At 42.5% G+C, this 26,998-nt stretch overlaps 1 protein-coding gene across 5 annotated transcripts; it reads right to left on the bottom strand.

Moving 5' to 3' along the window:
* Positions 1–1,710: 1,710 nt before the first annotated feature.
* Positions 1,711–26,166, bottom strand: LOC110535654 (poly(U)-binding-splicing factor PUF60). Of its 5 annotated transcripts, XM_021620783.2 has the most exons (12): positions 26,012–26,159; positions 22,585–22,668; positions 22,203–22,298; positions 21,981–22,070; positions 21,339–21,389; positions 15,740–15,901; positions 15,483–15,575; positions 13,751–13,964; positions 13,419–13,651; positions 8,591–8,756; positions 3,774–4,033; positions 1,711–2,375 (listed from the first exon to the last, which is right to left on the bottom strand). In XM_021620783.2, the coding sequence occupies exons 3-12, from the start codon at positions 22,281–22,283 to the stop codon at positions 2,076–2,078; spliced, it is 1,650 nt and encodes a 549-aa protein (XP_021476458.1). In that variant the 5' UTR covers positions 22,284–22,298; positions 22,585–22,668; positions 26,012–26,159; the 3' UTR covers positions 1,711–2,075. The 5 variants fall into 5 exon arrangements, with proteins under 5 accessions (XP_021476458.1, XP_021476457.1, XP_021476459.1 ...); XM_021620782.2 differs by lacking the exon at positions 22,585–22,668 and having other exon boundaries at positions 26,012–26,165; XM_021620784.2 differs by lacking the exon at positions 22,585–22,668 and having other exon boundaries at positions 13,461–13,651; positions 26,012–26,077.
* Between the last annotated feature and the right edge of the window lie 832 nt (positions 26,167–26,998).

The following is a 26,998-nucleotide window of genomic DNA, read 5'->3' as shown; positions in this document are numbered from 1 at the left end:
ACAGTTTGTAGACACCATTATAGTGCAATTCACGTATTGTGGCATTGCTGGCATGCATCCCACTATGTGTTTTTGCCCCACCAAAATGTACATGTTAAAATCACCACTGCGGACAACGAACACAGTTGCATTTTATCAATGGCAGAGATACTGTGATGAGATCCTGAGGCCCATTGTCGTGCCATTCATCCGCCGCCATCACCTCGTTTCAGCATGATAATGCACAGTCCCATGTCGCAAATATCTGTACACAATTCCTGGAAGCTGAAAATGCCTGCATACTCACCAGACATGTCACCTATTGAGCATGTGTGGGATGCTCTGGATTAACGTGTGACAGTTCCCGCCAATATCCAGCAATTTCACACAGCCATTGAAAAGTGGGAAAACATTCCACAGGCCACAATCAACTCTATGCAAGAGGCAAATGGTGGTCACGCCCCTACTTCTGATCCATGCCCCTACTTTTTTAAAGGTATCTGTGACCAACAAATGCATATCTGTATTCCGAGTCATGTGAAATCCATAGAGGGATAGGTTGATATTCTGGCACCACCCGGCCAGGTCTCTGACCTCCTCCCTATACGACAAGACAGCCTATAGGGAGGAGGTCAGAGACCTGGCCGGGTGGTGCCAGAATAACAACCTATCCCTCAATGTAACCAAGACTAAGGAGATGATTGTGGACTACAGGAAAAGGAGCACCAGGCACGCCCCCATTCTCATCGACGGGGCTGAAGTGGAGCAGGTTGAGAGCTTCATGTTCCTTGGTGTCCACATCAACAACAAACTAGAAAGGTCCAGACACACCAAGACAGTTGTGAAAAGGGCATGACAAAGCCTATTCCCCCTTAGGAAACTAAAAAGATTTGGCATGGGTCCTGAGATCCTCAAAAGATTCTACAGCTGCAACATCGAGAGCATCCTCCTGTCGGTTGCATCGCTGGCTGGAACGGCAATTGCTCGGCCTCCGACCGCAAGGCACTTTAGAGGGTAAAGCTGCCTGCCATCCAGGACCTCTACACCAGGCAGTGCCAGAGGAAGGCCCTAAAAATTGTCAAAGACCCCAGCCAGACTGTTCTCTCTACTACCGCATGGCAAGTGGTACCGGAGTTCCAAGTCTAGGACAAAAAAGGCTTCTCAACAGTTTTTACCCCCAAGCCATAAGACTCCTGAACAGGTAACCAAATGGTTACCCAGACTATTTGCATTGTGTGCACCCCCCCTTTAAGCTGCTGCTACTCTCTGTTTATCTTATATGCATAGTCACTTTAACTATACATTCATGTACATACTACCTCAATAGTATATAGCCTTGCTACTCTTATTTTCAAAATGTCTTATTACTGTCGTTTTTTTTTTTTTTTTTTTTTACTTACCTACACCCACCTTTTTTTCACACTATTGGTTAGAGCCTGTAAGTAAGCATTTCACTGTAAGGTCTACTACACCCGTTGTATTCGGCGCACGTGACAAATAAACTTTGATTTGATTTAATGCATTTCAATTGACTGCTATGAACTTTAACTCAGTAAATCCTTGAAATTGCTGCATGTTGCATTTATATTTTTGTTCAGTACAGTTAAGTGTTTGTTAATTGTTTCAACTGATATGATTTAATGTTCTATTGTAATGTCAAATATGGAATATTAGTATTTGAAAGGATTTTTCCATCCCAAACCCATAAGAAATTCACAACAGACATTTGCATAGTTGAAGAATTTATTTGTGTGAGGAAACTGGAACCAATGGCTCTAAAAACAATGTTTAAAGAGCAAACATTGGCAAACTTAAGAGGGTAAAACCTAATCATAACTTCTCACTTTGATTACAAAAAAGCTGCAAATAATACAAAAAGAAATCAAGTCTTCACAGTAGGTGAAAAGACTAAATCCAAGAGGTGCAAACATTCCTTTCTTAACCAATCCCTCAAAAGAGACCATTAATAATATTAACATCAATAAAAAAAAAATACAAGTTAAAAAGAGTCTCAAATCTCTAGCAGCAGTGAGAGCGGCTGAAGTGAATTTGAGCAACGGGTATGGGAAGGGGGTTGGGCGACCATTTCAGACAGTTTATGCGGAGAGGTCGCTGCTGTTGAAGCGCTCTTGGTCGTAGACCTCTGCGATGACCTTGCGACCCCCGAACCAGCGGTCGTTGAGTGCCTGGATGGCCTTGTTCATCTCCGAGGCCATGGAGAACTCCACAAAGATCTTGACGATGATCTCGGCATCTTCCTCCTCGCCCTGCTTCTCCTGGTAGATGATGACTCGGTTGACGGCACCAAACTTGCCACACTCCTCAGTTACCTCACCCTCCAGGTCGTCATCGATGTCCTCTGGCCCCACCATGTTCCGTAACACCATCACCGTAGACTGGGGACGAGTACGACAACATGTCAATATGTATTCCAATCCAAATCACACTACAGCAAAAAAATATAAAATTTTCAGTGAAAGTACTGCACCTTTTGTGAAATTTATGCCACGAAACAAGGCAAATATCACAGAAGCAAACTGGTAAGGGCCCAAAAAGGTTACCTTTTTTACCACAGAAACACATTTAAAATCGGTGAGAAGTACAAGAAAACATTTATTTGCGTCCTGTTTCCCTTTTCTATACGTTCTGCACATGTGCTACACAAAAAACTGTTTCTGATATTTACACCTCTACTCAATACAACAGATTGAATTTACCTTCAGTGTTCACTGTATAATAGAATAGGCTTCTGCAGAAAATGGCTGATTTGCTCATATCCAAAAGCCTACATGTGATTGGGCAGGCGGAATGTAGTAAGAAATATAAATGCATACTGTCATTGTGGCAGTAAGTGGAAAAAAACTATATGAAACCATATTTAGCCTACATTACTCCATAGACCAGGGGTGCAACTTTGGATTTAGAAGTCGGGGGGACATAACACTCCAAACAGCCTACCAGATTGCTCGGAGGTGTCCGCATGGTCCTAAAGCACACCGTTGCCTCGTTTAGTATCACATTCCAATGATAAAACTGAGGGGGGCTAATATGCAATTTCAGAATGTGGGGAACACATGAACCCCCCCCCCGTCCCCAGTGAAAGTTGCGCCCCTGCCTTAGACCGTATATTACGCTCTCCCTCCCACACACACTGCTCCAAACTTTGAAAAGTTAGGAACAAAAAATATTTCTGATTAAGCTTAAAATTACATTGAGGTGGCCTCCCGGGTGGCACAGTGGTCTAGATATAAAGGTGCAAGCATGGCTGTCACTGTTTTTCCTTTATGGCATTTCTCTATGACTACATGACAGCAAAGTCTAGTCAGGATGGTCTGTGCTCTTGGTTGTAACAGGCGAAATGAATAGACACAATTTGTCTACTTCACTTGCACTGCGACCCACTCCAATAATTAAACAAACAGAAAACCTATCAGTCTGCACACCCCAGCTTGTTATCACGGCTAAATTACATTTTAAAACGGATGGAGATGCGCAGAAAGAGTGGACGGAGACAGATGGATATTGGACGAAGCACTCATTCTGATGACTCTGATATTCACTTTGTAGAACCGGTAGGGATGCATTCTGTCCTCAGTCAATTATTTCGATATGAGAAGCATATTCCTCGGATCTACACAATTCACGTGGATGGCCTATAAGCCAGGTAGGTCGTCACTGTAAATAAGAATTTGTTCTTAACTGACTTGCCTAGTTAAATAAAGGCTAAATAAAAATAAATAAAAAGCAACAAGTTTGCATCCCTGAAATATCTTTATCTTCATGTCTGGTCTTACTTCTGATTTCCTCAGCAGTTTCTGCATGACCATGTGTCTGGCGCTGCTGCCTGAGATACTCATGTGTTCTTGGTCGCTCAACATCTCCTGGCCTGTTCCGTCCTGCAGCATCTCCTTCTCCTCCTGCTTCTTCTTCTGCAGTTCTTGCAGAGAGGGGTTGGGCTGGGCTGGGTTGGTGATCACAGGCGGTGAGGCCAGCACAGGGTTGACCAGGCCCACCTGGGGCAGCACTGGCAGGTTTGGACGCACTGGTGTCACACCTTCAGGGACATGAGAGGGACAATTACATGCGTCAGCCATACAAATATGCACAAGAGTACACCAAATATTAGGAACACATTCCTAATATTGGAGTTGCACCCCACTCCCCCCATTTACCCTCAGAACAGCCTCAATTCGTTGGGGCATGGACTTTACAATGGTTTGAAAGCATTCGACAGGGATGCTGGCCCATGTTGACTCCAATGCTTCCCACAGTTGTGTCAAGTTGGCTGGATGTCCTTTGGGTGGTGGACCATTCTTGATACACACAAGAAACTGTTAAGCGTGAAAAGCCCAGCAGCATTGCAGTTCTTGACAAAAACTGGTGCGCCTGGCACCTACTACCAAAGCCATACATACACAATCGATGGCTCAATTGTCTAAAGGCATAAAAATCCTTATTTAACCTGTCTCCTCCCCTTCAGCTACACTGATTTGAAGTGGATTTAACAAGTGACATCAATAAGGGATCATAGCTTTCACCTGGATTGACCTTTGTCAGTCTATGTCATGGAAACAGCAGGTGTTCTTAATATTTTGTATACTCAGTGTTAGGGCTGACCCCTTTTAGTTGACTTGGCGATTGTTTTGTCGATATGCTGTTGGTCAGCCAATAATTGTTTGTCCAGTTAAAATTAAAAATGTAATAATTATGGCACATCTTGATTGACGCCTGTCTCAGTGGACTAATCTATTACGGAGGCCGTTGGGACGACACACCAGTATCACCAGTAGTATATGTACTGTGTCTGTCTGGAGCTCACTGGAAACTGAGTGTCCCAAATATTTTATATAATGTTGCAAGTTTGTTAGTGCAAGCTTCAGGCTGGACCAAGTCGATAATTAACACAATGTTTCAAGTTCATTGCAGACAGGCCATGTGTAGCCAATGTGATCTATTTTTATCATATTTTCTACCTGCAGGCTGCAATGTTTTATTTGTTGGCTCTATGTAGACTGGCAACTATGTAAAAACAATGGCAATAAAAGTAATTTTTAGATTTGAATAGTTTTCATTTAGATATAATCTTTATTAATCACACAAGTGAATCTGAGATCTGACTTTATTATAAAATTAATGAAACTGTTGCATGAAAATCATAACTGGCACGCAGATCGGTAGAAATGGTAAGATAAATTGGCACTCCAAATGGAAAAGCTTACCAACCCCCTAGTTACTGGCAACTTCGGGATCGTAATAGCAGAATCTGCGAAGGCCAGCAGCAGCAGGTGATGGTTTGGGAACAGGTTTATTCCTTCTGGTTAGGCTTGATATCTGGCTCCCTCGAGTCATTTGTGTGTGTTCATTATTTTGTTTAAAACATCAGACAAGCTCAGTAGCCTACATATAGTTCATTTTATTAAAACGCATAGGGTGTGTCTATATATGGGAAAATACATGTTTGAACATTTCGTTGAACATTTCGTAATTTCGTCGTTTGGTCGAAAAAAAACAACTCATGATCGACCAATATTTTTTGGGGTCGGGGACAGCCCTACTCAGTGTACATCTCCATTGATATAGTTTCTATGAGACATAGTATGCATGAATTTCCCTTCATAAGAGTCAAATCTTCTGTTGCAATTCCCTTGTTTCTCTTATCGGTCTCATGTCAACCTATTTGTAGTCAAGATTTTACAACACAATTTAATGACCAGGTTCAGATGGAAAAAAACAGTAACCTGATTAACCAGATAATTCCCTCAACATTGTTACACTGAGTAGATAAAGGACACACTTTAAATCACTCAAACGATCCTCTTATTCTCTAAAACAGGTATTCCCAAACTGGGATACTCCTGCCATCGGGGGAACTCCAAATAAAACAGTGATTCAAAACTGTGTGGTTCTTGCCCAAGTAGCCTCATTTCACTGCCAAAAATAAAATGAAACCATCTAGTGTTCAGCGAAATAACAGCACAATGTCAAATACAGGTAGCCTAGTCAAATAATTAACATCTAATCACATTAACTGTTACTCACTCGCGGGAATTCCACTAACGGTCTGTATGTTGCCAAACGTAGCTGCTGCTCATTCTGTTTGCTCAAAAATGTATAAATAGTTAAAAAAGTAAGGCCCACGTCCATAGAGACACATACCAGCTCTACTGGTAGTATTGCTACTACCAGCAGTACTACACCTGCACCTGTCGACAACAGAAGTTGTTCTTTTTCCACGAGCACATCCAATGCTAGCATCAGTAATTCTACATTTGTTGTTAGCCCAGCTAGCATGGACACTGACAGTTGTGAATCTGATGCAGTCAAAGAGCTACTGCCCCCTTAACCAGGAAAGCACTGAACAGACAGGGACTTGGACCATTGAAGAGGCGCAAATATGATGAGAACTACATTGATTTGGGGTTCACTTATATTGGGAGTAGTGCCATTCCTCAGCCACAGTGTGTTATATGCGCAAAAGTACTAATCTGAACTCCATGAAACATTCACTCTTGCGCAGACATTCAGAAATGAAACATGCAAATTTGAAAAATATGCCACAGGAGTTTTTTTGAGCAAGAATTAAGACGACTTTTGAATAGTAAGACATACCATTAATAAGAAGGGGCTAGATGCGTTTTATAATGGTGAGCTACCGTGTGGCTAGGACAGGCAAGCCCCATACTATCGTGGAGGACTTAATTCTACCTGCTGCCGCGGATATGGCTGGGACAATGCTGGGGGAAAAGGCCCCAAAAAACTATACAGACAATGCCTTCATCAAACAACACTGTTTCACAACACACCAGTGACATGGCAGGAGATGTTTTGAAACCATTACTGCTTCACATACAAGCCAGTGAATTCTATGAGTTACAGCTGGATGTGTCAAAAGACGTGGCGGGCCTGGCACAGCTCCTGGTACATGTCCGTTACGTTTATGGGGGTCAATTAAGGAAGACATCCTCTTCTGCAAACCAATGGAAACCAGGACAACAGGAGAGGATATTTTTAAAGTACGGAACAGCTTTGTGACATCAAATGGACTTTGGTGGTCAAGATGTGTTGGTATCTGTACTGATGGCGCAAAAGCCATGACAGGGAGGCATAGTGGAGAAATAACACGCGTGCAAGCAGTTGCTCCTGACGCCACTTAGGTACACTGCAGCATTGTCCCAGCCATATCCGTGGCAGCAGGAATAATTAAGTCCTCCACGATAGCATGGGGCTTGCCTGTCCGAGCCACACGGTAGCTGACCATATAAAACGCAAACCCTTCTCACCGAGAGGCTCTTGCTGCCAAGGGAATGCCTTACAGCTTGAAAGACGTTTTGGACACTAGTGAAATGGTTAACTTTTAAAGCAAGGCACCTGAACTCTCGTGTATTTTCTGCACTATGCAATGATATGTGCAGCGACCATGAAACGCTTTAACAACATACCGAAGTGTACTGGTTATCAAGGGGCAAAGTATTGACAAGTTTTTTTTAATTGAGTTCCGAGCTTAAGGTTTTCTCACTGACCATCATTTTCACTTGTCTGACCGATTGTATGATGACGAGTTTCTCACACAACTGGCCTATCTGGTTGATGTTTTTTCTTACCTGAATGATCTGAATCTAGGATTACAGGGACTCTCCTCAACTATATTCAATGTGCGGGACAAAATTGAGGCTATGATTAAGAAGTTAGCGCTCTTTTCTGTCTGCATTAACAAGGACAACACACAGGTCTTTCCATCATTGTATGATTTTTTGTGTGCAAATGAAATCAAGCTTACGGACAATGTCAAATGTGATATAACGAAGTACCTGAGTGAATTGGGTGAGTAATTACACTGGTACTTTCCCGAAACAGATGACACAAACAACTGGATTCGTTATCCCTTTTATGCCCTGCCTCCAGTCCACTTACCGATATCTGAACAAGAGAGCCACATCGAAATTGCAATAAGCGGTTCTGTGAAAATTGAATTTAAATCAGAAGCCACTGCCAGATTTCTGGATTGGACTGCGCTCAGAGTATCCTGCCTTGGCAAATCGCGCTGTTAAGACACTGATGCCCTATGTGAGAGTGGATTCTCGGCCCTCACAAGCATGAAAACAAAATACAGGCAGACTGTGTGTGGAAAATGATTTAAGATTGAAACTCTCTCTAATACAACCCAACATTGCAGAGTTATCTACATCCTTTCAAGCACACCCTGCTCATTAACCTTATTCACAATTTTCGATGAAGATATAAAGTTTTATATCTAAGATGGCGAAATAAAAGAGCAAAATTATTGATTATTATAATATTATTATTTGTGCCCTGGTCCTATAAGAGCTCTTTGTTACGAGCCGGGTTGTGACAAAAACTCACACTCATTCCTATGTTTAATAAATTTATTGCATAGTGTGTGTGTGGCAGGCTTACAATGATGGGGGAACAAAACATTTGAGAGTGCGCCGACCCTGGTGCTAGAGGGGTACGCAGCTGGAGGTTGAATGTTTGAAGGGGCATGGGACTATAAAAGGTTTGGGAACCACTGCTCTAAAACATTCAAACAGACCTAAGTGAGTGTGTAAGTCAGTGGACAACACCCTTTGTACTGACACATCTCAATACACACCTGTGATCATTCCGGGGGCCTGGGCAGCCATGACTGCCTGAGGGATGCCCATTTGTCCCATCGAACCCATTTGTCCCATCGAGCCCATTTGTCCCATCGAACCCATTTGGCCCATCTGGTTTGCCCCAGCCATCGCCCCCAAGATGGACGCCCCGGTCACAGCCTCCTTGAGAGAGGGGCGGGACGCATTAGCAGGAAAACACAGTGAGGTGGCACAGTCAGACTTCATACAGCATGTATAGTGTTCTACTCTGCATCTCACCAGACAATATTCTATCAGTAAAAGTTGTTAATATGTTATAATATAAACATCCACTAAACTCCCAAGACTACTATTTATCACTAAACAAAACTATGACTAATGTCAGTGCCACTGCCAGATATAGCAATGGGACTGCATGCTTGAGCAGTGAGACTCCAGGGTGTAATTAGCTTACACGCCCAATTAGTTTACAGGAGGAGCTTTAGCATCTCAGTATTATCCTAGTACATTAAATGACAAAAGCAAGGGCCAGTCACAGGACATACTTTTTAAGAGATCTTTACCTTTCAATACGATTCGAATCTAGATACATGGGCTCCGATACGATATGTTTTAGTTTGAAATGATTCAATACAATTCGGTTTGTTTAGAGAACGAATTGGTTCACTAACGTTCGTTGCATAAACACTAGGGCCGGACAATACCAGTATCGCTATACTCGTTAGTATCCGGGCAAGGAAACAAAACAAAGTGGATTTAACTTCTTGAGGAAACCCCTAGTGTTAGAAGATCAATATGTTGTTGAGCAAAAGCACACAATATTTTACATACAGCAGGTTTTTAAAGGACCAAAGAATTTGGTCTGTTTCGTGTTTACATTTTTGCCATGGAAAAAAATACTGCGATACTGAGTGGCGCAGCGGTCTAAGGCACTGCATCTCAGTGCTAGAGGCGTCGTTAAAGACCCTGGTTCGATTCCACGTTGTATCACAACCGGCCGTGATTGGGAGTCCCCTAGGGCAGCGCACAATTGGCCCAGCATCGTCTGGGTTAGGGTTGGCCGGGTTAGGCTGTCATTGGAAATAAGAATTTGTTCTCAACTGACTTGCCTAGTTAAATAAAGGTTAAATAACAATACATTTAAAAATTGCTAACTTCTGTGTGTGTGTTTGTCAGCGTTGCCGGTAATAGCCAGCTTTTGGCCGATAATAAAAAGTCAAAACATTTCATTGGCACTGGGAGAAGAAAAAAAATCGAATTGCAAAATAATGCTTTTTAGCCTATTAATTGATGGAAATACATTTGACTGGTCATGCTTATCAGTGTATAGGTTAGTTTGCATAATTGAGTAGAATTGAATTAGCGCGTGTGTGCAGTATATTCGTTATGTATCTTATTTATCTCGTATACAGCATTCAGAGCCTTTGAGCAGAAAATCTGTCAGGCAGCGTGAGCGTGCCTGCTACAGCATCTCAAACAGCAAATTCATAGTTGACGGAACGCAGGCTTCATCAGCTCGTCACACCACTTTGTAATTAGCTGGAGGCATTATGCATTTTGAAAACATAGTTAATGGTTTGAAACCTGAGCGTTTTACTACATATTATGAGGCATGTCTTACCTTGCTTCAAAGTAGCCTAGCCAAATTCAGATCATTTATTTTATATCAACTTTCTTTAATTGTCCAGTAGCCAAAGGCACAACCTTAGGTCATATAAGAAACCAAAATGAGTTGTTGCATATTAGATCTCCTCTCTTTCTAAATTTCAATAAATAAATGTGGAAAGTTATTCTAACATATTCAAAGTGGACACCAGAATTCAGTAAGAATCACCGCATATCGTTGCATCCTGGAATGGCATGTTCTGTTAATATGAATTACCTTAACCTAAATGTGATTTATGTTATTCTGAGCACCGTGTGTGGACGCCCAAATCAGGTTACGCACTCAAACCATATGGGTCATATTTCTCAAGTGTCCGGTAAATTAAAATGCTTCCGGTCAAATGTACAGCGCAACATTTTCCTAACAGAAACCCTGGTGTGTGTGTGTGTAAATGATGTCTATAGTCCTGAAACTCAACTCTGGACCACGAAGCCAGTTCCACTGCTTTCTTTCATTGTTCCCCTCTAAATCAGTGACCGATTTAGGCCTGGAACCAGGGCATAAAATAAACACCCGCCACCTGCGGGTAGCTTTAGGTATTGGCAGGTAACGGGTAGCTTTAGGTATTGCTCAATTTGCAGGGCTGTAGAGTGCGAGCATTACGTTCGCAAATAAAAACAGTCAAAAGTCTGTATGAGCACATGTGCGAGTTGCGATTTATAGCAGAAAAATTCTGCAGTAGTTGTTTTCACATTTTGCTGTTGTTTTGTTTCATAGCTGCTAAATCCTCTGCCTGGCAGGGGAGCTGTGCGCACTGAGTGAAGTGCTGATAGAATTGTTTTTGGAGGTGCTGCCCACAGGCATAACAGTTGGTCTAATTTTCTTAAAAGTCTACAAAGTGAGACTTTGTCCACTTCTTTCTTGGCTATTTACATTTTGTTCACAAGCTCAGTTGTTTTCAACATTAGTTTGAGTCTGTTGCTTCACCTAATAGCAAAGATACCACCAAGTCAGATCCCAAATCTCAGACACATCTGACAAAACTCGAGTGGCCTGTTACCATGGTAACCCCCCGCCCTTAAAGAGGCAGCTGAACACGGTCTCATTTGGATTTTGGTTCGAAAAAAATTTCACTGCAAACCGGCGATTCGTAATGTTTGAATAGATGCATGCTATGTTGTTTGAATAGACGCATGCTATGTTTGGATCGTTTGGGGTCTGCGGACCGATGCACTTGTATCTTAATTAAACATCAGAATCAGGGACCGATGCAAATTGGTGAATCGTTACATCCCTAATACTTTTGCAACTAGGTTGAGCTCACATCACAACACAAGCAGATATGGCACAGCACATTTTGTTGTGCAAACACACAGCAGTAGAATACATTAGAATGCCCTGCAAGGGTTATGCATTATAAATTCATCAAATATTATATCAAATTCTAGAACTGCAGGATACATCAAAATAAACACTGTGTACAAAACATTAAGAGCACCTTCCTACATTGAGTTGGACCACCCCATTTTGCCCTCAGAAAATCCTAAATTCTTCAGGGCATGGACTCTACAAGGTGTCGAAAGCGTTTCACATTGATGCTGGCCCATGTTGACTACATTGTTTCCCACAGTTGTGTCAAGTTGGCTGGACCATTCTTGATTCCCGCAGGAAACTGTTGAGCAAGAAAAACCCAGCAGATTTGCAGCTCTTGACACAAACCGGTGCGCTTGGCACCTACTATATTTTGATGAAATACATTTTTTAAATATATAACTATCATGCCCGTTCAAAGGCACTTAAATATTTTGTCCATTCACCCACTGAATGGCACATACACAATCCATGTCTCAATTGTCTCAAGGCTTAAAAAGCCTTCTTTAACCTGTCTCGCCAGCAATAAGAGATCATAGCTTTCACCTGGATTCACCTGGTCAGTCCATGTCATGGAAAGAGTATTCTTAATATTTTGTACACTGAGTATGTTACTTAAAGCACACAGAAAATCAGAAAAGTAAGGTTTATACACAAATTACATGTATCTTTATTATATTAAAACTTTACTGAGTACATTATTAATTATGGTTACACCTAGCTACCTACAGTACCAGTCAAAAGATTAGACACACCTACTCATTCAAGGGTTTTTCTTTATTTTTTACTATTTTCTATATTGTAGAATACTAGTGAAGACATCAAATCAATGCAATCACACACATGGAATCATGTAGTAACCAAAAAAAGTGTTAAACAAATCTAAATATATTTTATATTTGAGATTCTTCAAAGTTGCCACCCTTTGCCTTGATGACAGCTTTGCACACACTTGGCATTTTCTCAATCAGCTTCTTGAGGTAGTCACCTGGAATGCATTTCAATTAACAGGTGAGCCTTGTTAAAAGTTAATTGGTGGAATTTCTTTCCTTATTAATGCGTTTGAGCCAATCAGTTGTGTTGTGACAAGGTTGGGGTGGAAAACAGAATATATCCCTATTTGGTAAAAAACCAAGTCCATATTATGGCAAGAACAGCTCAAATAAGAAAAGAGAAACGACAGTCCATCATTACTTTAGGACATGAAGGTCAGTCAATCCAGAAAACTTCAAAAACTCAAAAAGTGCAGTCGCAAAACCATCAAGCGCTATGATGAAATTGGCTTAGACTGGTGGAAATCTGTGAGTCGAGATTTGAGACCTCCATGTCTGTGAGACGCAGAGTAGGTGAACGGATGATCTCCACGTGTGGTTTTCATTGTGAAGCATGGAGGAGGTGGTGAGATGGTGTGGGGGTGCTTTGCTGGTGACAGTGTAGATGATTTCTTTAGAATTCAAGGCACACTTAACCAGCAAGGCTACCACAGCATTCTGCAGCGATACGCCATCCCATCTGGTTTGCACTTAGTGGAACTGTCATTTGTTTTTCAACAGGACAATGACCAAACACACCAACAAGTGTTCAGAATATGTGAGAACTCCTTCAAGACTGTTGGAAAAGCATTTCAAGTGAAGCTGGTTAAGAGAATGCCAAGAGTGTGCAAAGCTGTCATCAAGGCAAAGGGTGGCTACTTTGAAAAATATAAAATATTTTTTGGTTACTACATGATTCCATATGCGTTATGTCATAGTTTTGATGTCTTCACTATTATTCTACAATGTAGAAAATAGTAAAAATAAAGAAAAGCCCTTGAATGAGTAGGTTTGTCCAAACTTTTGACTGGTACTGTGCATCAGAAGTATATTTACCTGGAAGGCCAATAGATCCCTTTGGAAGGGAATCATACTTGCCTGGGCCGTTATCTTAGCGGTGGCTGCTGCAGCAGCCACGGCTGCAGCGGGGGGCAGGCCACCAGGCTGGGTGGGGGTCAACATGGGCATGGGAGGGGTCACAGCCTTGCCCACCCGCAGGTACTGGCCCCCCAGGTCAAACAGGTTCATGGAGGACACTGCGTCCAGGGACGACTGGGGCTTGTCATACTCTGCCAGGGAGAGAGGGGGGAGAGGAGTTAGGAGGAGGACAAATACACAGCAACAGCACATCCTGAGGGCCGCCACCCGCCAGGGGCCTCTCTGCTCACCGACGAAGCCAAAGCTCTTGTGTCTTCCTGTGGTGGGGTCCCTGGCTAACGTGCAGGACTTGATCCTCCCGAAGGCCTCAAAGACGCTCTTGATGTCCTCGTCTGAGAGGTCGGGGTGGACGGAGGCAACGTAGATCCGGTTGTAGGCGCGTGCCTCCTCTGCCAGCTGGTCGATGATGGGTTGCGCCTGACCAATGTTACCTGGCCGCCCCACCTACAGCACAGATACCAGCACAGGGCCAATGAGTGGGGTGTCACAGCCACTGACCAAGCAACGCAACACCCCGAGCTCCAAAACCACTTAACACCTTCAACTCAGGACAACGCAATTACACTGCTTTTCAAACTGTAACACCAGTGTTACACGAGTGTATACTCACTTATGTTATACTAGGGAATCTGGGCTGACAGTGAAGCATGTGAAGAGCAGAATTAACAACCTCTGCATAATCAAAACGGTTGCTTTGTGAGAAGTTGCTCAAGTTAGCCATTGTTATGCAAATGCCAGCTGAAAAGTACCAGTGGCCTGGCTGTAGGCCCGCGGGAGCCATGGCCCGGTAAGACATGGGTGCCAGCCCACATAGACGTAAACAGAAAAGTCTGAGCCTTTGGGGTCAATCCTGTATGGAAATGCTCTATTAGAGATCTAAAGGAGCCGCTTTCTCTTTGTAATTGCCGCCTAATGTATTCTTAGCCAAGTTCACACTAGCCGTGCTAAACTGCATCTGTCCACCAGGACTAAGGTAATAAGAGTGATATGAAATGTGACAACCTGCACTAGTCTAGAGACAATGTCTTCTATCGACACACTATTTTCTTTAACTCTCACTCTTTCTAGACCATAACATACCAACAACTTAATCACTTCAAAATCATCAACTGAAACGTACAATAGAAATCATGAAACTAAAAGAAAAGTATAGCCTATCTGAAATTCATGAAGATAATTATACTGTAAAAGCTGCTACTATGACTTGTTCACTCACTCAGGCATGTTTGACCAACACTAAAAGAAAGGCCTGTTCAGATTGCCTTAAGCCGGAGCTGCAGCTGAGGATCAACTAGTGGAAATAGCTATAAATGAACAAGACCCGTGGCTGGCACTACACTGTCAGGGACCGACATGTCTCAGAGGTATCTCCTCTAACAAGTGTCATCTATAGGTTAGTGTCTGAAGCGTCTCTTTGAGCGGCTATGTAGTATATGATCTGTGCTCCAGGTGGGGCGGCCAAGCAACACCAACCAGGCGCAGCCCATCATCAGCACATCTCGGACACAGAGCAACGCATCATCACACGTTGCCCGGGTATCCTAGAGAAACTGGTCACTAAAACAATGTGGTGATGACATCATGGAAGCAGACGACAGAGCATACGTTCACAAAAACACACACCCGCGCACACACAAACATGTGCGCACACACATGCAACCACACACACACCTTTAAATGAATGGACACACATACAAGCAAAGAAAGAAAATGAAATGAGTGGCTTTAAATACACAGAATTAGAGATACTACCAATTAGTGATTCACCCAGAAATAGTTCAGTTACACACAAGGAGATAAATGAGAAAAGGGGATGTCCGAACTGTCTCCATGCATCTTCGATAGAAAATATTAAAGTTGATAGCAGGAGCACCGCTCGTTCCAGGGGTATAGAGGGGGGGGGGGGGTTCTGAGTGGTCCATTTCCACAGCGCAGGACAGGCTGCCTCTCCAGGCCACTCACCTTGATGTTCCTGCCCCCGAGCATGACCGAGTTCATCTGCTCCAGAGCCAGCTGTGCAGCCTCCGGGATCTCATACTCCACAAAGGCAAAGCCCTGCACGCACAGACAATAGACCCATGAGACAGTTACAAACACGAGCATGCCAAATTCTCCAGTTGTGAATCAAAAGTTTCATTCATATGATTAATGCAGTTCTAATTCTAACCCTATTGCAATTCTGTGTAGCGATGTAGTTTGAGCATGCTCTATAAACTGACCTTGTGCTTCATTGTAACTGAGTCCCATGACATGTCAATGCTCTTGATGGGGCCGAAGGGGGCAAAGGCCTGTCTGATGGTGTCCTCCCCGAGCTCATAGTATATGGAGCCCACATACACCCGGCACATGATGGCTAGAGCACGCTGCCGCTGAGCCGCCACCTGGTAACCACGGAGAAAAACACACCATGATGCTTAAGGGGCCAAAGAAAGAAAGAACACACAAAATCAAATCTAGATGTTTGGATAAACTGTATTTTTGTTATTTTATTTTTTACATTGAGGTCTCATTATGTAAATCACTGGGAATATTTTAAATTCTCTATTGTATTTGCTTTTCCCAACAATAGACATACAGGCCAATGTCAGGGATGGATGCAATCTGGACATATGCAAAATAAAGAGTCCTGAAAAATGGATTTGTGACTATTGCTATCTCTACTGAACAAAAATATAAAACGCAACATGCAACCATTTCAACCATTTTACCGAGTTACAATTCATATAAGGATATCAGTCAATTTGAATTAATTCATTAGGCCCTAATCTAGGGATTTCACATGACTGGGCAGGGGCACAGCCTTGGGTGGGCATGGAATGGCATAGGCCCACCCACTTGGAAGCCAGGCCCAACCACCAGGGAGCCAGGCCCACCCAATCAGAGTGAGTTTTTCCAGAAATACTCCTGTTTTATCAGCTGGCCAGGTGGCTGGTCTCAGACAATCCAATCCCACAGGTGAAGAAGCCGGATGTGGGGGTCCTGGGCTGGCGTGGTTACACGTGGTCTGCGGTTGTGAGGCAGGTTGGACGTACTGCCAAATTCTCTAAAACGACATTGGAGGCAGCTTCTGGTAGAGAAATTATCATTAAATTGTCTGGCAACAGCTCTGGTGGACATTCCTGCAGTAAGCATGCCGATTGCAAGCTCCCTCAAAACTTGAAACATCTGTGGCATTGTGTTGTGTGACAAAACTGCACATTTTAGAGTGACCTTTTATTGTGTCCAGCACAAGGTGCACCTGTGTAATGATCATGCTTTTTAAATAAGCTTCTTGATATGCCACACCTGTCAGGTGGATCGATTATTTTAGCAAAGAAGAAATGCTCACTAACATGGAAATAAACAACATTTGAAAGAAATAAGCTTTTTCTGCATTTCTAGGATATTTTATTTTAGCTCATGAAAGATGGGACCAACACTTTTCATGTTGCGTTTATATTTTTGTTCAGATAAACAATTTTGTAAATGCAGATACAGCTACATAACTTTAAAAAATCTGTATCATTACTGTATTTATATGCGTGAAAGCAAAAGTGGTGATGGACATGCATGCCCCTCACTAACATTTAGCCCTTGAAACTGACCTGTAGTCCAGGGGTGTATATGAGATGACATTTCAACACGGACAACAAACTAAATCAACACCTACAGTGCCATGAAAAAGTATTTGCCCCCTTTCTGATTTTCTTTCTTTTTGCATATTTTTGATACTGAACTGTTATCAGATGTTCAACCAAAACCTAATATTAGATAAAGGGAACCTGAGTCTACAAATACTTAACTTTGTTTATGAAATATGTAATTGTTGTGTTATTTGTTCACTCAGGAACCCTTTATCTAATATTAGGATTTGGTTGAAGATTTGATAACATTCAGTATCAAAAATATGCAAAAGTAGAGAAAATTAGAAAGGGGGCAAATACTTTTTCACAACACTGTATATCAGTTGAAAAGCATCCATACAAAGATAAAAAGCCTGAGGAAAGCATTTCACACTTACGTCTCTAAGGGGAGGGAGGGATGGGTAACCACTGAAAGCAGTTTACTGGTTCCTTTTACTCAAGCATAGCTGCGTTATCACCCACAGGCGAACTAGGCGAACTAGTAACAGCCTAATCTATTGCATAAGAGAAAAGTGATTTCCTATTTTACAACATAAAATTTGAGATTGCCAAAAAGGTATTCCGGTTTGAGAAGGTCTCTCATTTAAGTTATTGAAAGAGACTGCTAACCCTCTTTAGCCCCACACCAAAGCTGGCTTTCTCAGTGTCAATCAATGCAAAGTAACATCATATTTATAAAGAAGACATGAACTTCCCTGCATTGATATTTAAAACCACATTTGCATAGCGATTTCAGGCTATAGAGCAAAAAGCCATAATAAATGTTCTGCTAACAATCCCCTAATAAAAGGTTTGTATTGTGCTCAAATACACTACATTGCCAAAAGTATGTGGACACCTGCTTGTCAAACATCTCATTCCAAAATCATGGGCATTAATATGGAGTTGGTCCCCCCCTTTGTTGCTATAACAGCCTCCACTCTTCTGGGAAGACTTTCCACTAAACGTTAGAATATTGCTGCAGGGACTTGCTTAACTCAACCACAAGAACATTGGTGAGGTCGGGCACTGATGTTGGGCGATTAGGCCAGGCTCGCGTTCCAATTCGTCCCAAAGGTGTTTGATGCAGTTGAGGTCAGGGCTCTGTGCAGGCCAGTCAAGTTCTTCCACACCGATCTCGACAAACCATTTCTGTATGGACCTCAAACTCGAAAGGGCCTTCCCCAAAATGTTGCCACAAAGTTGGAAGCACAGAATCATGTAGAATGTCAATGTACACTGTAGCGTTAATATTTCCATTCACTGGATTTAAGGGGACTAGCCCGAACCATGAGAAACAGCCCCAGAACATTATTCCTCCACCAAACTTTACAGTTGGCACTATGCATTCGGGCAGATAATGTTCCACTGGCATCCGCCAAACCCAAATTTGTCCATAGGACTGCCAGATGGTGAAACACGAACGGCTCCAGAGTCCAATGACGGCGAGCTTTACACCACTCCAGACGAAGCTTGGCATTGCGCATGGTGATCTTAGGCTTGTGTGCGGCTGCTCGACCATGGAAACCCATTTCAATGTCACTCCCGACAAACAGTTCTTGTGCGGACATTGCTTCCAGATGCAGTTTGGAACTCGGTAGTGAGTGTTGCAACTGAGGACAGACATTTTTACTCGCTTCAGCACTCAGCGGTCCCGTTTTCTGAGCTTGTGTGGCCTACCACTTTGCGGCTGAGCTGTTGTTACTCCTAGACGTTTCCACTTCACAATAACAGCACTTACAGTTCACCGGGGAAACTCTAGCAGGGCAGAAATTTGTCAAATTGACTTGTTGTAAAGGTGGCATCCTATGACGGTGCCACATTGAAAGTCACTGAGCTCTTCAGTATTGGCCATTCTACTGCCAATGTTTGTATATGGAGATTGCATGGCTGTGAGCTCGGTTTTATACACCTGTCAGCAACGGGTGTGGCTGAAATAGCCAAACCCACTAATTTGAAGGGGTCCCCTCATACTTTTCACCATGCAGTGTGTATGAATTCAAAACAAATCCCAAATTTCCATTATGAATCTCTTTCAGTTTAAAAAACATTGACTAACAGCTGTTGCCACTAGTGGAAGTACTTCAGGGCATTTCTTCTGAAATGGTGCAGTGGACAGGGCATTAAAGGTGTAATATGCAGAACTCTATCTGCCATTTCCAGGTTGAAAAAATTCAAAAAGTTTGCCTAAATTTCAGCTTGTGAGACAAAACAAGCAATGTAAAGAGTAGTCGTTGTACCATTAAAACGCTGTGAAATATACACTGCTCAAAAAAATAAAGGGAACACTTAAACAACACAATGTAACTCCAAGTCAATCACACTTCTGTGAAATCAAACTGTCCACTTAGGAAGCAACACTGATTGACAATACATTTCACATGCTGTTGTGCAAATGGAATAGACAACAGGTGGAAATTATAGGCAATTAGCAAGGTGGTGACCACAGACCACTTCTCAGTTCCTATGCTTCCTGGCTGATGTTTTGGTCACTTTTGAATGCTGGCGGTGCTTTCACTCTAGTGGTAGCATGAGACGGAGTCTACAACCCACACAAGTGGCTCAGGTAGTGCAGCTCATCCAGGATGGCACATCAATGCGAGCTGTGGCAAGAAGGTTTGCTGTGTCTGTCAGCGTAGTGTCCAGAGCATGGAGGCGCTACCAGGAGACAGGCCAGTACATCAGGAGACGTGGAGGAGGCCGGAGGAGGGCAACAATCCAGCAGCAGGACCGCTACCTCCGCCTTTGTGCAAGGAGGAGCAGAAGGAGCACTGCCAGAGCCCTGCAAAATGACCTCCAGCAGGCCACAAATGTGCATGTGTCTGCTCAAACGGTCAGAAACAGACCGACGCCCGACGTCCACAGCCCAACACCGTACAGGACGTTTTTCATTTGCCAGAAAACACCAAGATTGGCAAATTCGCTACTGGCGCCCTGTGCTCTTCACAGATGAAAGCAGGTTCACACCGAGCACATGTGACAGACGTGACAGTCTGGAGACGCCGTGGAGAACGTTCTGCTGCCGGCAACATCCTCCAGCATGACCGGTTTGGCGGTGGGTCAGTCATGGTGTGGGGTGGCATTTCTTTGGGGGGCCGCACAGCCCTCCATGTGCTCGCCAGAGGTAGCCTGACTGCCATTAGGTACCGAGATGAGATCCTCAGACCCCTTGTGAGACCATATGCTGGTGCGGTTGGCCCTGGGTTCCTCCTAATGCAAGACAATGCTAGACCTCATGTGGCTGGAGTGTGTCAGCAATTCCTGCAAGAGGAAGGCATTGATGCTATGAACTGGCCCGCCCGTTCCACAGACCTGAATCCAACTGAGCACATCTGGGACATCATGTCTCGCTCTATCCACCAACGCCATGTTGCACCACAGACTGTCCAGGAGTTGGCGGATGCTTTAGTCCAGGTCTGGGAGGAGATCCCTCAGGAGACCATCCGCCACCTCATCAGGAGCATGCCCAGGCGTTGTAGAGAGGTCATACAGGCACGTGGAGGCCACAGACACTACTGAGCCTCATTTTGACTTGTTTTAAGGACATTACATCAAAGTTGGATCAGCCTGTAGTGTGGTTTTCCACTTTCATTTTGAGTGTGACTCCAAATCCAGACCGCCATGGGTTGATACATTTGATTTCCATTGATCATTTTTGTGTGATTTTGTTGTCAGCACATTCAACTATGTAAAGAAAATGTATTTAATAAGAATATTTCATTCATTCATTCATTCTAGGATGTGTTATTTTAGTGTTCCCTTTATTTTTTTGAGCAGTGTATTTTCAATAACCAAAAATATTATATTTTCAGTTGTTTGAAGCTGGTGTACAAAACCGAAAGTAAAAGATGCTTAAACTAAACTTAAGAATGGGAAGCATAGAAATAGTGCACATAGAACAGATCTACCGCTTCTTAGACTTGCTTTCAATGAGAATGACAGATGTATAACTCACACACACACACACATATATATACACACGTATATAAAGTTACATTTTGCAGATTTAACCAGACTGAATTAAGCAGACTCAGCACATCGTATAAGAACTTGTTCCTCATAATTATAATATTTATAAACATGTCTTCTTTTGAAATATTAGTTATTTGGTCAGCTGCAATGGCTAGGATGGAGCCCAGAGTGGCCGATCAAAAAAGGGTAACAGTCCTTTGTATCATGAAAGCGCACAGAGAAAAAAGTGTAATAGTCTATTGACCGATTGTAAAGGTGAGAGAGGATCTCCAAAGCCCATTGTCACTGCTGCCATCTGAAAGACAGTAAAGATGAAAAAGATACTGAAAAGTAGGTTAGATATATATTTAAGCTTTGCTTTTCAAATGTTGTTCCTTTGCTATACATCAGCTTTTAGTGACATTACACACTCCCCATAAAAAGCTTTCAGGACTGATTTGACTTTCCCTCTGCCACCCACTTCAAATCTTCCCCAAAACCATTTCACAACATCACCCCACAATCAAAACCCCTATGTGAAAACAAGTGCAAAGCATTCAACATGTTTAACAAAGTCTTCATGCTGATCTTCTCTAGCTGAAAAAAAAGAGGCAGAAACAAGAGGACAAATATACCCACCCTATCATCGTAAGCAGACAAACATACTTTATAAGCTGTGCTGCTATGTTTTGTGCTACTAAACAATAAAGTAATGTTTCATACCTACAAAGCTCCCAGGGCAGATAGTCATATCGAATTACTATGTAACAATCTTGCTAATGGTCCAAGTTACTCTTAGATATGAGCATTTAATTGAGTGGTTGGCGTTAAAGAGATAAGAACATATGGTCAACGACACGTAGAGTTAAGTTGCAGTTGTAAGAGTATAGAATTCTGCACGTCTCACCTGTAAGTTGGTAAGCTGTTGTTGCTGATGAGCAATGGTCTGCTTCACTAAGGCACTCTTAATGCTCTGCTCCATCGCATACTTCTTTGCCTGAAGAAAAGTCATTCAGCATGAAAGAAAAGGAAACGCGAGAGAATAATGCAACCGCAGGCAAACTGACTAATGGAAAGACATTGCATATACACCTGTATTTAGTCATGTACATGTAATAAGTAGGCTCACCCTTTGGAGTGCCTCCTGCTGCTCTGGGGTGAGAGGCGGCAGGCCAAGCTTCGCGCCTGTGCCCTGTCCATTCTCCATCATCAGAGCTGTCCCTCCCTGAAGAACCACAGCAGTGAAAAACATTAATATGCATATGAGCATCCTCAGGAGACATGAACACTTATTAATTGGAGAAATGAATGACACTTGCTGAGCACTGCAAATTTGGTAGGCTACATTTCTCTCCTACTATGATCATAATAAGGATCATTTATGTACAGATTGGGAATCATCACAGTGCATATTTCGTACTGGGGGGGGGGTCAGATAATCTCAATATCAAAGACCAGTCATCAGTGATTGGGACGCTCAAGACAAGCGTGCATAGAGAAGAGCTCCTTACCTACAACCTGCTAAACGCTGGGACCTCAGAGGCAGGATAACCCAGGGGGAAGAGTGAATGGGAAGCCTTAACAATTCAAAAAGTCTGAGAGAGAGAAAATGCCTTCAGACTAACATGATAGCAGCTGCAAGGCGGTAAGCTTGGAATCCTTTATTTGCACCAAGTATGAACTAAGCTAGCTAATTTTATACAAACTTAGCTAACTTGCAAACTAGATCGCTATGTAGCTAGTTAGTTACTAGTAGGGGTGTAACGGTACACGTATTCGTACTGAACCTTTCAGGTAACTCGGTTCGACCCGCACTGTGAACCCAAATAAATACTTAAAAATGTATATATTTACAAAATGTAAAAAAAATATGCCTTGAGTAAATCTGAGCTAAAAAACAACATTGCAGGCTATATAATCACAATTCAAATCTTAATTGCTGCATTTCAAACTGCCCTTTTGTGAGGCGCAGCTGGGAACTAGTTCTGTACGATGGTGTGTGCGGGGTCGATAAACCAGAATTGGAGGATCCTCCATCATTGTTTAAATCTCAATTTTGGTTAAATGTTGGCTTCCCAGTAGATTCAAACACTGATGGAAGGAGAGTTGGATAAAACTTTAACCGTATGTCGCCACACTCAATGAGAATAGCCTATGCAGCTGTTGACACATTTAGGCTGATATCATCCCCGTATACCGGTACAAGAAAGAAATGCAAAGAAACACCACAACATCCCCTCCCCTCTGCATCCATGCAGACCTTCATGCAACCCAAGCACACCTCCCAAATAAATTGCACGAGCGATAAGTAAGCTATGTTTATTGTTTTTAGTTTATAGCCGCGGATATGCGCCCATTCTCCATGGTTGAGAATAGGGGGTTTCAGCACCATGTTAATAAACAATGATTCGGTTCAGAAAATGTGACTTTTGAATTTATCGGACATTTGAGAAATTTACCAGAACCCATATGCATTGGGTAAGTAACCTGATTAGGGAGTCCACCCACGGTGCTTAGAATAACAGAAATCACATTTAGATTATGGTAATTCATATTAACAGAACATGCAAGTCGAAGATGCGGTCCTTCTTACATAATTATCCGCATGTACTTTTTCTCAGCCAACAAGACGAGTAAGTAAACGAACAGCAAAATCACTAGCCTATGTCAATCTACTATCCCCCATAGTAGAGAAGTTTCCTTACTTATCTACAGCTTGTTGAGAAAGAAATAGCCTATTCCAAACCGACTGGGACAGCTGAGGGACACTAGATCCCAAACTCATACAACTAGCAGGCCTAGGCTACATAAAGCAAAACTTTAAACGCAATGAGTCTGATGCAACAAATCAGAATATTTAGCCTAAAATGTTGATAAACTATTATTTCTTCACATTATAAGCGCAGCAATATGCAGTAGGCTACGTGCGAATGTTTGTTCCACAATGCAATTAGCGGGAAAACACTTGTCAAAAGCGCACCACACATGCGAGCAGTTTCATGTGACAGATGAAAATATCTGTTAGAAATTTAGAAAGAGAGATCTAATATGCAACAACTAGCATGGGATGCTAATATGACGCCTTGGACAATGACAATGAAAGAAAGTTGATATAAAACAATTGCCTCCACGGATATGGTCTGAATTTGGCTAGGCTACTTTGAAGCAAGGTAAGACTTTGCTGTTTGAGATGCTGTAGCAGGCACTCTCACACTGTCTGACAGATTTTCTGCTCAAAGGCTCTGTATGCTGTACACGAGATAAATAAGATACATAACGAATATACTGTACACACACGCCCATTATGATTTTCAACCCATCACAAGACGCACAGCCAGGAAGGCTCTGTGACGGTGTCACTCGCGCCGTTACACACAGAGCTAGATATGTACAGTAGCCTAGGCATCTCTTTCGTGCCACATCTCCACCAGAGTGGAATAGGCTATTAGAAAATGTTTGGCTCCGCTAAATATATTTTGCCAATATCATAATGCCCCTCGTCCCTCGTCGTAGCACGCCAGCCAAATGCGCAGCGGTCCATTACATGGCCGCTTGGGGGCGATAACATCATCTATGTATGGAAAAGCACCGAAAATTATTTCAGACCTCTCCTTTGCACTTCACCAATTTTCAGTCACCCTTTTGGCTGATGGTGTTATGGACCTTTTTTGTTGTTGGAACAAGTGGCTTAAGCTTTCGGACAAGTAAAAAAAAATCTGTCTTGTCCCAAGAACAAATGGCTAAAAAAGTTAATATCAAGCCCTGCCGCATACTAAACATTGATAGCCCCTTTCCCATCACATTACCCCAGAGTGGGAGATGTACCTTGCTACAGATACCCCTTTACCCATCAACCCAGAGTGGTAGATGTACCTTGCTACAGACACAAGCCGTTTATGCGTCACGCATCTGGCACTGGTGCGTTCTCGAAGATGGAAGTGGGAATTTACCACATACAATTGGGAAAAAATGGACCTCCAACTAATTCCTATTGGGAAACGTGTCTATCATCCTGAGCACCCACCTCCCACATGGTGACCTCTGTCACCTACTAACGAAATGGCCTCCAACAGCATTTTCTGTAATTAAATGCAACGCAACATTATTTATAAAAAACAATTTATTAATGTGGTTTTTGAACTCTATAAATTGGTTACAATCATGAAAGTTGTACTTTTAGTTTATGGTGGCAAATTGACCATTTTCCAATGGACAATTCTCGATTTCAAATCACATGAATGCATCCAACTGGTAACGTTAAATTCCCACCTCCCACAGTTACAAACGCAGCATCAGAGTGGAAACCTGAGGCCCACATAACAACCCTGTCACAACAGACAATGGCAGGAACATTGTGGATGGCATTTAATTTTCCCGCTGTACCGAAACGTGATAACAAAAACGCAATAGTACGTACCCAACCGTGGGTTTGGTGAATCGTTACACCCCTAGTTACTAGAAAATGCGACGCGTAAGCAAGTAATACGCTTGCTTGTTAGCTAAATTGCTACACTTGAGTGGGTGGAGCTCAATCGTAAGTAACGTTAGGATAGTTGAGGCGAGCTAACGTAACTACCTAACTTGGTCGTTGCATCTTCTTTAACATAGCTACCTAGCATATCACTATTTTAAATCATGCATTGTAATTCCAACAAGGCAGTCTAACATACTAACATCTTTACCAGTGAGCTAGCAATTTCTTTATTTTATTTTAGCTAGAAAGCATTAGTCTAGAGCCAATTGTCGCAGTAGTTAGCTAACTTAGCTTGCTAGTAGTTGATAAAGGCCGCATGCCTACATTCAGGTTTTGTGAATTAAACGTGGTTCACGGGAATAAACCAATAATTCCTACAATATATGTAGGTTCACAACTATGAGAAACAGGACGGGGACAACAATAACTGAGTTCATATTTAACTTATTTAGCAAGTTATTTACCGCAATCTCCGTCACCGCCATGAAGCACACCTACTTGAATAGGCCCTCCACCAGTTTGCGAGTACCGCGAGACTTGCAGGACAAACACTAAACCCGAGACCGGCGAAAGAACGTCGCGAGAGCTTGATTTCAGGTCTGTTCAGGCACAGTTCAGGGTTGCAAGGTTTGATTTGGTCGTTATTTTGCCCATTTGACTAAAGTAGACATGTGCTTGAAAGTACAATGTAGTGCTGATGTAGCCATACAATTGGTTTACATTCATAGATGTGTTTGTCATAGTCAGCAAAGGTTAAAGGGGCAATCTGCATATTCAAACAATAAGTCGCTACACCGCCCGTTTTGGTAAATGTGGGCCAAGCTGGGGCCAGTTACATTAATGTTATTGTTGTCATCGTTTTCTTCACTGCATTGCAGACATTAGCAGGAAAAATACCATGTTCATAATCATCATCGTTGCCACTGTCTAATAACGGATGTAAAAAAAAAAAACAATAGTAAAAATTTATGTAAAAATTATTTCATACTCCACATTTAGGGGGGCCAAAAATCGTTGTCACAGGGGCACTTTTTACTGTTGTTTTTATATCTTTACTCAACTATTGTTCACCTAATACCTTATTTGCACTGTTGGTTAGAGCCTGTAAAGAAGCATTTCTACACCTGTTGTATTCGGTGCACGTGACAAATAAACTTTGATTTGATGAGGCAAGTTATATTCTCAAATAAAAAATGGATGTAGCAATCACAGATTGACCCTTTCAATAAAACTTCTTTCACTTGTGTGACCTCCCCCTGGTCACTGTCTGTCTGCTGTCAGGCCCCTCGAACTTATCTGTGTCTTAAAGTTGAAATGTTTGTCAGGACCCCAAGACCAATAATATATTGAAAAAAATAATAATAATCTTCAAACAGTCTCACCATGGTGTGACAAAACATTTTTTTATCGTCATTCATTGCAGTACAATAATTTACAGAAGGATAAGTAGA

This window comes from Oncorhynchus mykiss, chromosome 11, assembly GCF_013265735.2.
Source record: "Oncorhynchus mykiss isolate Arlee chromosome 11, USDA_OmykA_1.1, whole genome shotgun sequence".
Lineage (NCBI taxonomy): Eukaryota > Metazoa > Chordata > Actinopteri > Salmoniformes > Salmonidae > Oncorhynchus > Oncorhynchus mykiss.
Note: the sequence above shows the minus strand (reverse complement) of the source record. Positions and strands in the feature narration are given on the sequence as shown.